This window comes from Lipotes vexillifer, unplaced genomic scaffold (genome assembly GCF_000442215.2).
Source record: "Lipotes vexillifer unplaced genomic scaffold, Lipotes_vexillifer_v1.1 scaffold762, whole genome shotgun sequence".
Taxonomy (NCBI): Eukaryota; Metazoa; Chordata; class Mammalia; order Artiodactyla; family Lipotidae; genus Lipotes; species Lipotes vexillifer.
Window position 1 is genome coordinate 202,178 of NW_006772276.1, and position 14,266 is coordinate 216,443.

The 14,266-nt window shown below is 37.9% G+C and overlaps 1 protein-coding gene across 1 annotated transcript in view; it reads right to left on the reverse strand.

Annotated features, from left to right (window-relative positions):
- Positions 1 to 14,266, reverse strand: part of ACADM (acyl-CoA dehydrogenase medium chain) — a 49,745-nt gene that overhangs the window by 19,105 nt on the left and 16,374 nt on the right. Inside the window, exons 7-9 of the mRNA XM_007447367.1 lie at positions 7,066 to 7,196; positions 4,427 to 4,535; positions 232 to 372 (exon numbers count right to left, since the gene is read on the reverse strand). Coding sequence (XP_007447429.1) covers positions 232 to 372; positions 4,427 to 4,535; positions 7,066 to 7,196 — 381 coding nt within the window. The remainder of the gene's footprint in view (positions 1 to 231; positions 373 to 4,426; positions 4,536 to 7,065; positions 7,197 to 14,266) is intronic.

Sequence of the window (14,266 nt, forward strand, 5' to 3'; positions counted from 1 at the left end):
TGCTTCTTTGTAAATCGAACAGCTATAGTAATTCTGTATTTATTAAAATAACTTCTGTAACAGCAAGAGTGTTGAAGAATTCTAAAACAAACAAAAAACAATATCCCTCCATCCTTATAAAAGAAGCAGATATTAAAGAAGAAATACAGACCAAGAATACAGTATTAAAATAAAACTACTCAGTGTAATAAATGAAAAATCCTATAAAGGTTATTAAGTCATATTACTTACTAGAGGTCTGGTTTTATCAAAAGCTCCCATTGCAATTTTGAAACCAGCTCCCTCACCAATTAAAACATTTTCCTTAGGTACTCTCACATCTTCAAAGACAATTCCTCTTGTATCTGAACATCGCTGGCCCATATTTAATTCCTAATAAGGAAAACAATATATATTAGGGAATATTTTTTGAGCTAGCATGTATTCTTGCTTTAACCACTGTTTTATGACTTTTCTGCAATTGTCTTAAACAGAGGTGGACAAACTATGGCCTGCAATGCCTGTTTTGTAAAGATAGCTTTATTGGACTACAGTTGTTACTGAGTCCAAGCTCACTCTGCTCGCCGCACACAGGCCAATGAATCAGAGACGAGGTGTTGGTAGGAATGTAAATTGGTGCAGCCACTATAGAAAAGAGTATGGAGGTTCCTCAAAAACCAAAAAATAGGGTTACCATATTATCCAGCAATTCCACTCCTGGGCATATACCCAGACAAAACTATAATTCGAAAAGATACATGCACCCCTATGTTAAGAGCAGCACTATTCACAATAGCCAAGACATGGAAACAACCTAAATGTCCACTGACAGATGAATGGATAAAGATGTGTGTGTGTGTGTGTGTGTGTGTGTGTGTGTGTGTGTATTATTTATATATATATATATATATATAAAAATAATACACACACACACACACACACACAATAGAATACTGCTCAGCCATAAAAAGAATGAAATAATGCCATTTTCAGTAACATGGATGGACCTAGAGATTATCATACTAAGTGAAGTAAGTCAGAAACAGAAAGGCAAATATGATATCACTTATATGTGGAATCTAAAATATATGACAAATGAAAATATCTACAAAACAGAAACAGATTCACATAGAGAACAAACCTGTGGTTGCCAAGGAGGGGGTGGAGGTGGGGGAGGGAAGAATTGGGAGTTTGGGATTAGCAGATGCAAACTCATATATATATATATGATGGATAAACAACAAGGTCCTACTGTATAGCACAGTGAACTATATTCAATATCCTGTGATAAAACATAATGGAAAAGAATATGAAAAAGAATATATATATGTATAACTGAATCACCTTTCTGTACAGCAGAAATTAACACATTATAAATCAACTACACTTCAATAAAATATATATATGAAAAAAGAAATTGCCAAGGTAGCCATATCCCCTCAACATTTCATTTAAAAAATTTTCAGGGCTCCCCTGGTGGCACAGTGGTTGAGAGTCCGCCTGCCGATGCAGGGGACGTGGGTTCGTGCCCCGGTCCGGGAAGATCCCACATGCCGCAGAGGGGCTGGGCCCGTGAGCCATGGCTGCTGAGCCTGTGCATCCGGAGCCTGTGCTCCGCAACAGGAGAGGCCACAACAGTGAGAGGCCCGTGTACCACAAAAAAAAAAAAAAAAAAAAAAAAAAAAATTTCAAACCAACAGAAGAACTGCAAGAGTAGTAAAATGAATACCTCATCTTTACCTAGATTTCCCAATTTTGGCACATTTCCTTTATTTCTGTGTTTTGCGGGTGTGTATAACTATTAGCATTATTTGCTGAATTATTTGAGAGGAAGTTGCAGATACCATGACCCATCTTAACAATTTAATCTCATTTTTAATAAGCAGCGTGAGAAGCAGGGGCAATGGGAACATAGAGCTGTAAACAAATTCTTTAACTTACTTGATTTAATATTAATAATCTGCTTCCAGGCTTGAAAAAATAGTGACAGTAATATATAGTTTGAGAAAAAAACCAACATCTCTTTGTCTTTATAAGTTGATAAACTCTAGTACCTTAGACCCTCACTCAGAAATAATGAGAAAAGACTGTTTACGAAAACAGTTTTATTCTATCCTGTTTCCCAGACTCATCCCAAACACCAGAACATTTAAAACCAAAATGCTTCCTGGACTCATCTCAAGCCATATAATTTCTAAAACACAGAACATTTTGAAAAACATCAGATTTCACAAATTTGTAAAATTCTGATAATTTCAAAAAAGACTTAAGGAGATTTAAATATATACAATATAACTATCTATCTCTCTCACTAGAAAATTAGATCCTCAAGGGCAGGATCTAGTTTTTTCTGTTTTGATCAATACAGTATCCTCAATACCTTGAATAATGCCTAGCATATAGTATGAACTCAATAATAAGTATTTATTGAATTAGAGATTTTTTTAAAGTTAGAATATGGGAAAAAGGAAAGTGAGACTAGGCATAGCAAGATAAAATCAGAAATCGGTTTACTATGTAATAAAATATAATCTGTCAGGACCTTTACGTTTTCTAGAGACGGCCATAAATTTAGCCCTGAGTTTTCTAGGAACCATCCCTAAAAAGGAAAAATGAATAAAAACAAACCAATTGATTGGAAGAAGCACAACCATTCTTAGTACTTGTATTTTGTTATATACAATAATCTCATTATATTTTTATTTGTAAAGTGCAGTCTACCTTTAATATCTATCTTAAAAGAAAGTATAGAATAATACAGTGTAGGAAACTGCACTAGGCAAGTTTCTAGGACACGTTAGCACTGATCTCAACTCTGCCTCTTAAGTATGTAACCTTGAGTAAATCATTTCACTTGGATTTCAGTTTCAGTGTGCAGCAAACAGACCATAAAAAATGTGTAGGGTATCTTCCACTTTTAACATTCTACGGCCTAAAAGGGAAAGTACCCCTCTTACACACATTAGCAACATGCTTCCATTTTGAAGAGTCTTTGGTACAAAAGAGAGATTCTCATGGCTTTTAATAAAACATACAAATACATATGATTGGTTTAGAAGTTTGCATAACTTGGTCAACTCAAAGTAGCCTTTCCAGTTCAGGTTATGTCACCCTTAGTCTAATATCTGACAAGATAATCTGAACCTTTACCCATTTGGAAGAAAATTCATGTAACCCTTAATTAACTTCCATAATCCCTCCTTTGCCTTAGATATAGACATCATTTAGTCATTAATAGGTTTTCTTTTTTACAAATTCATTTTGGAAAAAAGAGTTTTACATTTGTAAAACTGCATCTCCTCTTCCTTTTCTCAGAGTTATAATCTTAAATCATGCTTCCTTAGCTCTCACTAGGACTACTTTAATGACTTCATTTCTTTCCTTCTTTGATTTACTAAATTTTAAACTCTTTTCTCTTTAATCTACTTTAAATGCTACTGCTTAATTACATCCACGCATTCAGATTACTATGCTTTTGTTTCTTTTTTTTTTGATATATTATTTTTATTTTTGGCTGTGTTGGGTCTTCATTGCTGCACGCAGACTTTCTCTAGTTGTAGCGAGCAGGGGCTACTCTTCGTTGTGGTGCATAGGCTTCTCATTGTGGTGGCTTCTCTTGTTGCACAGCATGGGCTCTAGGCGCACTGGCTTCAGTAGGTGCAGCACATGGGCTCAGTAGTTGCAGCACGTGGGCCCTAGAGCATGTGGGCTCAGTAGTTCCGGCGCGTGGGCTCTAGAGCACAGGCTCAGTAGTTTGGCACACGGGCTTAGTTGCTCCGTGGCACATGGGATCTTCCTGGACCAGGGATCGAACCCGTGTCTCCTGCATTGGCAGGCGGATTCTTAAGCACTGCGCCATCAGGGAAGTTCCCCATATTACTATCCTTTTCAAATATGTTAAATTACCTTTTCTTGTTCAAATAAAATTTTTCTTGCCTTCTCACATTCAAGGCTCTTTGCCATTTCTACACTTTCTCAGGAACAGATTTTTCTCTCAGTGTTGTATGAACTTGGGTAATCAACTTATGTCACATTGTTTTAATCCATAAAATGGGCATAATGCCACTTATCCTACATGAAAGGTTGCTGTGAGCAAAGAAAAAGAATGGGGAAGTGTTTTGAAGTATCTAAAACTCTATTACTGGGCAGGCCATACAAATGATAATTTGATTTCTGCTTCATTATCCCTCACAGCTGTTATTGGCATTCTCCATAGACTGGCACCAAGAATGGCTACTCTTTCAAATAATTACTTGACATGACTATTTTCAACTTAAAAATGTTTAACAAGGACTATTTCAACCAATAATATCAAAAGCAGATTTATTTTTATTGCAACTTAATACAACCAAAATGTTTTCAATAAAGGAAACTGAAATTAGTAATTTTGAAATTTATAGTTAAAATAATATTGGCGGCCTTAATCACTGATAAATACACACTTTACCTTTCTTCCAATCTGTACTCCTGGGGTGTCTGCTTCCACAATAAATCCAGTAAAGGCTTTACTAGCAGGAGCCTTAGGATCCAGATCAGAACGAGCCAATAAAAAATACCTAATACACATATACATACATGATGATAGATAATGTTATCAGCAGATAACGTATGGTGACTCCCATCTCAGTTAATCCTCCCAACAATCCCAATTATTATTACCCCCATTTTATAGATGAAGAAATGAAGAATCAGACAGGTTTAAAAGCTCACCCAGGTCACATACTTACAACATGACAGAGCTAGTATTTCACCCCACATTTACTTCTTAAGTAATATGGTATCTAACTTTTTTGTAGTTTGATTGACAAGTAAAAATTCCTTGTATCGTGGGCCTCCCTGGTGGCGCAGTGGTTGAGAGTCCGCCTGCCGATGCAGGGGATACGGGTTCGTGCCCCGGTACGGGAGGATCCCACATGCCGTGGAGCGGCTGGGCCCGTGAGCCATGGGCGCTGAGCTTGCGCGTCCGACAACGAGAAAGGCCACGACAGTGAGAGGCCCACATATCGCAAAAAAAAAAAAAAAAAAATTCCTTGTATCAAGATGACATAAAATAAAGTATGTGTGTGTTGGAACTGTCACTTTTTCTTTCCCAAAACTAGTTTAAGTATTTAAGGGACAAGTTATCTGGAAAAGGAGGGTAAATGGGGCTGCCTGTGAAAAGAAATGAGATAGTGACCCCATGTTCTGACTACTGTCCTCTTCATGCAGCAAAATCAGAGTTTGTGTTACAGCTGAATTATTATGAATATCTCCTGGGTTTTCTCTTCAGAAGAATTCTTCCCAGGAAGATTTAAAAATAAAACATGAGGAAAAAAGGCAAAACATCCAAATATCCATGTAACCCATGTTCTAAATAGCCTGGTATAGGAGAATTTTTTTTTTAATTTCTTAAACAACTAATTTATTTTCTATGCTTAAAACAGAATCCGTCTGCCGATGCAGGGGACACGGGTTTGTGCCCCGGTCCGGGAAGATCCCACATGCCGCGGAGCGGCTGGGCCTGTGAGCCATGGCGGCTGGGCCTGTGCGTCTGGAGCCTATGCTCCGCAACGGGAGAGGCCACAACAGTGAGAGGCCCGCGTACCAAAAAAAAAAAAAAACAAAACTAATAAACTATCATCTACTCTACAGTTTCACTTAATAGTTTAAAAAATAGTAAAAATTGTTTTCTAGTTTCATATATTACCTAATTTGTCTTACTACATGATGCGCTGTACTTAATCAATTCTTAAAATGGTGAAAGCTTCTACTTGCATTGTTGGATTTCCCTCAACTTGTTACATTTTAATCATTTCTTCACTTTTTTATTACTTGTGATATTATGATAACTTACTTAAAGATAATGATATAGCGCTCCATAATACTGGACACTCATAAAGTGATTGACATATTTAAAACAAACAGTAAACTCACTCTCAGGAATAATGCTTTTCTTGCCAAAAAACAGCACTGAAGAGCATACATATATAATCAGAAATTTTGCAGACAAGGAAAGATAGCCCATTTTTAGTTCATTATACCAATCACCAGAAGGTCCTTCTTCTATAAGTTTCTATTTATATACTTGTAGTGATGAGTAAATACATTTTTCCCATGACCACTTAACACACACTAGATAGAACTGTTGTTGAAATTCTTGTCTTTATGTTGAGCTATACTCTACATTTTTCTCACTTTCACACATTTATTCTAAACTGACTTTTGAAGCAAACATACAAGCCTACTCTTCCATGTATGAGACATTATTTTAAAATTTTTAAAATTCTTCCTACACAACCAAATCTAATTCCTTTACTCTTCTTAGGACATGTTTTCTGTGCTCACCCTAATGAAGGACATTTACTTGCTTCTGAATTTATTTCATTTTGTCAATGCATGTCTTAAAAAGTGTTGCCCAGAAATGTTACCATTTTTTTCCTGCTTGTTTGATGCTATACTTCTATTACTTCAGCAAGAAATTACATTCGCTTCTTAAAGGCAGATACATCACACTCTTGATTCCTATAGAACCTTTCTTCATCTTTTTTCCACAAATAATGCTATCAAATATGTTTTCTTTCAACATTTTATATTAATACAAGGGATTTTACGATCCTTTGTTGAACTTCATGTCACTATTTTTGGACCTATATATTTGGACCTTTTAGATTTTATTAAAGTAAAATTCTGTCCTCTCTAAACTTATTGCTCAGAAGCAGAGAAATGTGCTATACCAATGGCTTTCCTTTTTCCTCAGAATCTTAGGAGAATGGTTTCAAGGAGGTCCTGGTATGGGCTAGGGAGAGTGGGGGTAGTAAGCCAAGTAGAGGGAACTCTAGCTTTCCTAATCAGATTCAACCAGAGCAGGTGTTTTTGTTTTATTTTATTTTACAAATTAAACTTCTGATACAATTTGAAGAAATAGTTCAGGACTCAAGAATAGTTTGTGAAAATCACTGAACTATTTATAATCCTTTATGGACCCTCCAGTTCCATGAATAAAACTTGTCTTAATTGTGGTAGTTTAATAATAAAGGAAGGAGAGAGGGGGAGATTCTGATTATAAAGCATTTAAGAATCAATATAGAGAGGTTTTAAACAACATACCAATTAGCTTTTCCTCCATTGGTTATCCACATCTTCTGACCATTAATAACATACTCATCTCCTTTTTTTTCTGCTTTGGTCTTTATAGCAGCTACATCAGAGCCTGCTCCAGGTTCTGTTACACAGTAGGCCTTGAATATATGGAAACAAGAGAAAATAATTATATGTTAATTATTAAATTATGAACATTTAGAACCAGGAGGGTATTTTATTTTTTAAGTCAGTATTTTAAATATTTTAAAATACTTAACAATAAAATGTTCTTACAGAATCAAACTACTCAAATGTAAAAACATTTAATATGTAATTTAAAACTAGATGTAGGATATCAATAAACCATATCAAAAATTACAATGTTAGGTATCTTCAACCAAGTTAAATAAATTTCACACAAACTCATTCATCCAAACATTTATTGAGTAGTATCTACCATTTACCAGGTTATGAAGGAGGATATGGAAAAGCCAGAGATGAAAGACATCCTGTCTTCAAGATTTTTACAATGTAGCAGTGGAGATGAATATTATATTGTAATTATATATCTAAGTATTAAAGTCACACACAAGGGGCTTAAGAAACTATCTTAGCTTTAGGGTGTCAGAGAGCTTCCCAGAGGTGATGCTTAAATTAAGTCTCAAAAAGGAAAAGGAATTTTTAGGGGGTAAGGAAAAGGGGGAATGTGTATTCCAGGAAGAAGTAATACATATGCAATGATACCGAGATAAGAAGCAGGGTTACTCAGTGTTTGTGATACAAAAGTACCAGATTCTATAACATCTATACTCTGTGCATGTAAGGGAATGGTAGAAATTAGTCTGGAAAGAAAAGAAGGGAACAGATGACAAAGAACACTTTATATTACACTAAGAAGTTAAAATTTTATCTGGTGGAAAAAAGGGTGCCCCTTAAGGCTCTTCAACAGATGTGTGACAAGATGTAAGCAGAATGGATAAAGGGAGTGGTGGAAGGCAAGCAATGGGTAGCTGAAGTTCATTCAAGTTTACTGAGTGACAGGTACTGGGAATACAAGGCCTAAAGACACAAGTTCCTTACCCTTAAGGTACTTATAGTCCAAAGAGAGAAACCTTAACAGTTAATTTTAATTCAAAGTAGTAAGGGTACATAGGGACATTAGAAATGACTACTTAGACCTGTAGGGGGTGGGAGGTATGAGTGACAAGGAAGATGAAAAGAAGAATAATAAGTAATACTTGTTGAAGGAGATAAGTCTTGAAGGACAAATAAGTGAGGCAAGCAGATCTAGGCATGGAAGAATGAAACAGCAGTTGTACAAGGCAAAGTACTAGCAGTTCAGTACTGGAATGTGAAGTATGAAACTGAAAGCCATGAAAACAGGCTAAAAAGGCAGGCAGGGACCTGGTCCTGGAGGTTGAGGTGTATGCCATGCTAAGGAGAGCAGATTTTTATGCATTCAACAAAAGTTTATCAAACACTTGCTATTGTGCCACAGAACCTGGGCTTCAGGGAAATCCAGAGCAGCCTAGTGTGCAAAAGTGAGGAATATACATGCATTTTTCTGAGGATGTCAGATTCTAAAACAGGTTCACAAACTAAAAAAATATATTAGATACCACTGCTATTGATGAAATGGAAACACAATGTTTTTGTAAATGCAGGAAAGTGACAGATTGACATTTTAGATAGTTTATTATTACAGAAGTATAAAGGACAGATTTAAGGGGAGATAATAATAATAACTTTTTACTATCTTCCAGGTGCTGTTCTAAGTACTTGACTCATTTAAACCTCACAATAATCCTTATGACACAAGTACTAGGTATCTACATTTTATAAATAAGGAAACTGAGACAGTGAGGTTAAGTAATTTTCCCAAGTTCACAGATCTAGTAAGTGGCATAAATACCTACATAAGACTGGAGTTAGGGACACAAATTATGCAAGAAAGCAAGCTTAAACTAAGAAGCAAGAAAAGGCAAGAAGATAAGACGAAGTTTAGAATTGTGGTGTGAAATCCACAGGACACAATGACTGAATAGGATGTTGGGGAGCTAAAGAGGATGTTATGATGACTCAATTTTTTAGTTTAGGAAGCTTCCAATTAGGGATAATCTCTAAGAGAAGCAGTACTATAGAGTGGGAAGAAAATAATTTGGTTTGGGACACACTTCGCTTAAGATATTTGAGTCTAGGGCTTCCCTGGTGGCGCAGTGGTTGAGAATCTGCCTGCCAATGCAGGGGACATGGATTCGAGCCCTGGTCTGGGAAGATCCCACATGCTGTGGAGCAACTAGGGCCGTGAGCCACAACTACTGAGCCTGCGCGTCTAGAGCTTGTGCTCCGCAACAAGAGGCTGCAACAGTGAGAGACCCGCGCACCGCGATGAAGAGTGGCCCCCACTCACCGCAACTAGAGGGAAGCCCTCGCATAGAAACGGAGACCCAACACAGCCAAAAATAAATAAATAAAATAAATAAATAAATAAAAATACAATTTGAAAAAAAAAGATATTTGAGTCTAGCTAGGAAGAAATGTCTAATAGATAAGTTCATATAGGAGGGTAAAGGTCTGGGGAGAGACAAGGGCTGGAACTGGAGACTTAATAGACTACTCAGTGAATATACCAAAACTTAACACGAGACAGGGAGACTGATTTGACAATTTAAGTCAAGAGTAAGCTTTAGGGCTTCCCTGGTGGCGCAGTGGTTGAGAGTCCGCCTGCTGATGCAGGGGACACAGGTTCGTGGCCCGGTCTGGGAAGATCCCACATGCCGCGGAGCGGCTGGGCCCGTGAGCCATGGCCGCTGAGCCTGCGCGTCCGGAGCCTGTGCTCCGCAACGGGAGAGGCCACAGCAGTGAGAGGCCCGTGTACCACAAAAATGAGAGTAAGCTTTATGTAAATCAACAGTGTTAATGCTATAAGCTATATTTACAAAAGAATAGTATCTACCTCTTCCTATCTTTATGCTCTTTACACAAATCTTGGATGACACCTTTGGTCCAGAAGGCCTTAATTAAGAAGAAAATACAGATTTATGGGAAAGAGACCTGGAAAATCTCAGAGACACATCTTTATTGCAAGCCTCTGGATCTGTGAGCAGGCCCTCAACTCAGAACAGGGCCCAGAAGGATCAGCTCTGGACTTGCTCCAACTCGAGGCTTTCAGTAACTCCCTTCTCTTCAAGCTCCCCACTCAGCCCAACATTTTAATCTTTCAGTCTTTCTCCCTCCTTCATCGTCCTCTGTTTATTCACCTTTTCCATTCCCTTGTCTCATTTTCTCATTCTTTCTGATTGCCCTGCTCTCTCATACTCACACCCCCTCGCAGATCATCTTTCTGTTGGAGACTATACTGATGGCCTATTTCCAAGAGCAGCAGGTTTGAATCAGCTCCAGTTTAAAATGAAGGTGGGGGCTGGGGGCAAGGCCAGGAGGGGATATTAAAAAAAAAAAAAAGTATCTAACATTAGAGTGATGGAACCATGCTACTCTGTACTCATCAGACCATACTAGAGTACTATATTTAGCTCTATAATAATATTTTTGAGTCAGTGATTACTAAGAAGGCGGTGGGACTTTACTGTGTTGTATGAAGAAAAGATGAAAAAACTGGGGCTAATTTGCTTAGAAAAAAGTAAGATCCACATGACAGCCATATTAAAATACCTGAAGGGCTATACAGCCAAGGGAGAAGATTTGTATTGATAGGAGAAAACTAGTGTGAAATTATTCAAACTTATTGAACACCTATTATGGTATCAGGTGGTGAAGTTATAAAAGGAAAAGACACAGTCCTTTCCCTCAGGAGCATGCAATCTAGAAGAGCTTTCTAACAGTCAGGGACACTCCCAAATGGAGCTGCTTCAGGAAGCTGAGACTCCTAGACATGAAAACATGAGCTAGATGGCCTTTTCACAGGTGTGCTATAGAGGAGATTCAGGTGTCATGTAGGTTAACTGCATTACTCTTCTACCTAGATGTTCAAAGATGTTTTCAGCATCACAACAAAAAAAGTATTATACAAATGAACTGTCCAGAAAAGATAACTCTTTAAAGTACCAAAATTTTATTTTAAGTAACTTTGGGAATTTCTTTTCCTCTGAAATATGCTATTAGACATTCCTCTTATTTGATTGTTTCCTAGTAAGTAAAATTAATTTTATAATGCTCTTTCAGCAGAAGCCATTTTTGTTTCCAGTGCAACTTGTTCTCTTAAGTCAAGCAAATTAGTAACATTCTTTTATGCATAATTATTTATGAAGAATTTATTATTTACTTAATTTGCATAATTCTATGAATTCTGTAATTCTATGAATAATACATTTTGGGTAAGGATCTAAGGGTCTACCAGATTGTTAACCTATGAGCAGGAACCCAGTTTTGGTGGGTTTTTAATTTATTAATTTATTTTTTTGTAGGGGGGGGGCTGTGTTGGGTCTTCGTCGCTATGCACGGGATTTCTCCAGTTGCGGCGAGCGGGGGCTACTCTTTGTTGCAGTGTGCAGGCTTCTCATTGCAGTGGCTTCTCTTTCTTGTGGAGCACAGGCCCTAGGCACATGGGCTGCAGTAGTTGTGGCATGCGGGCGCAGTAGTTGTGGCTCACCGGCTCTAGAGCGCAGGCTCAGTAGTTGTGGCACACAGGCTTAGGCTGCTCCGCGGCATGTGGGATCTTCCCGGACCAGGGCTCGAACCCGTGTCCCCTGCATTGGCAGGCAGATTCTTAACCACTGTGCTACCAGGGAAGTCCCAAGAGCCCAGTTTTATTCACTGTTTTATTCCAAGTCCACCTGGTACACAGTATTCAAATATTTAAAAGAATGAGTAGAACACTATACTGTTCTTTATTAGTGATGATACCACCACCTTATCTTTGTATAGTTTACTAAACAATTTTGAATTCATTCTCTACTAATTTTTTCTTTTTTGCCTTACACTCTAAAGTGACTGGAGATAGTTCATATAACGCATGCTTTTTAAAAAATCAGGAATGAAGTGAAAATAAAGACAAACTGGAAAGAATAATATACTACAACACATGCTTTGAGGTTCAAATAACTACTAATGGAGGACTATAAAACGGGCTCTGTGTTTCCTACTTACCAAAACAAAAAAAATACTATACTGTAGTTACAAGTGTAAACTGCCTATAAGCTGAAGTCTGGCATATAGCAGGGAATTCAGATATTGAGTAAATGAAGGGATGAATGAATGGCAGTTAAAGAAAAACAAACTGTCCCCTGGCCATTAGGTATGAAAGTAATTACTATAGTTTTGCAAAAGGGACACTATGTGAAGATATTCTTATAAAAACATAAGCATTTTGTTTTATCTTTACTATATCCTTTTTAGATGTTATACGACCAAAATAGGTGTGTATAACAATACAGAAGAAAATACAGAAGAGACTTTGAGGCTAAGTAACTATATAAGATCATATTGCTATTATATAGCTTGAAGCCAGGTCTTGGGACCCCAAGTTCAGTGTTCAGTTACATTTCAGCTACTTCTCAGTTCCACTGGAAATACATGGTTTTATGACAAGAGTTTTCTTGACCACTGTTATGCTTTTTCAGACACTTGTGAGTTCTTAGACCATGTCTGGACAAGTAAGTTTGCTGAATGTCTTGCCCATAACAAGCTTGTCCTAGTAGTCTAATACTTGTTTCCAGTTGTCTAATACTGCATATATTTTAGGTATATACTTTAAAAACTATATGCTTGGGGCTTCCCTGGTGGCGCAGTGCTTGAGAGTCCGCCTGCCGATGCAGGGGACGCGGGTTCGTGCCCCGGTTCGGGAGGATCCCACATGCCGCGGAGCGGCGGGGCCCGTGAGCCATGGCCGCCGAGCCTGCGCGTCCGGAGCCTGTGCTCTGCAAATGGGAGAGGCCACAACAGTGAGAGGCCCGCATAACGCAAGAAAAAAAAAAAAAAAAAAAAACTATATGCTATATTTTAGGTATATACTTTTTGAAAGATTTAATCCAATCTTTGAAAAAGAAATATGGTTTCTAACTTATTATTGATATTTTAATACTATATGTGTAATATATATGCAATACAATTAGTTTTGATTTTTAGAAAATGTTTTTACACTAAGTGGTATCAAAAAATAATTATAGTATCATCCTGATTTATTTCTGTACTCACTTTCCTCAGCAAGAGTATAACTGATCACATGATCTGGTAAGAGATTAAGTCTTACGAACATGCACTAACACTGTTAACTGTAAATTAAATCCAAAAACTCATCATCTTTTTCTGTATCAATTTTTACCATGACATTATTATTATTATTTTTTTTATTGGCTGCTTCAGGTCTTAGTTGTGGTATGTGAGGTCTTCGTTGAGGCATGCAGGATCTTTCTTTATGGCACACGGGCTTCTCTCTTGTTGTGGCATGCAGGTTTTCTTTTCTCTAGTTGTGGAGCACAGGCCTCAGGACGTCTGGGCTCTGTCGTTGAGGCACGTGGGTTCCAGAGCACATGGGCTCTGTAGTTTGCAGCACGCAGGCTCTCTAGTTGAGGCACACGAGCTCAGCAGTTATGTCACACGGGCTCAGTTGGCCTGCGGCACGTGGGATCTGAGTTCCCTGACCGGGGATCAAACCCACGTCCCCTGCATTGTAAGGTGGATTCTTTACCACTGGACCACCAGGGAAGTCCCCTACCATGACATTATTTTTTTTTTAATAAATTTATTTATTTATTTTTGGCTGCATTGGGTCTTCGTTGCTACGTGTGGGCTTTTCTCTAGTTGCATCGAGGAGGGGCTACTCTTCGTTGCAGTGCATGGGCTTCTCATCGCAGGGGCTTCTCTTGCTGCGGAGCACGGGCTCTAGGCACATGGGCTTCAGTAGTTGTGATGCACAAGCTCAGTAGTTGGTTCGTGGGCTCTAGAGTGCAGGTTCAATAGTTGTGGCACACGGGCTTAGCTGTACCGCAGCATGTGGAATCTTCCCGAACCAGGGCTCGAACCCATGTCCCCTGCATTGGCAGGCGGATTCCTAACCACTGTGCCACCAGGGAAGTCCGACATTATTTTTAAAAGAAAAATCTAAGGAATTTAAATATTCAACAATAGGGAATAGTGAAATAATCTATAGTACATCAATTAGATAGCATATTATGTAGTCATAAATATCACAGTATTTAAAAAGAAGTAGAGCATAAGAAAATGCTCGTTATGTTAAAAAGGATGTAAAACTGCATATATAATATGACCT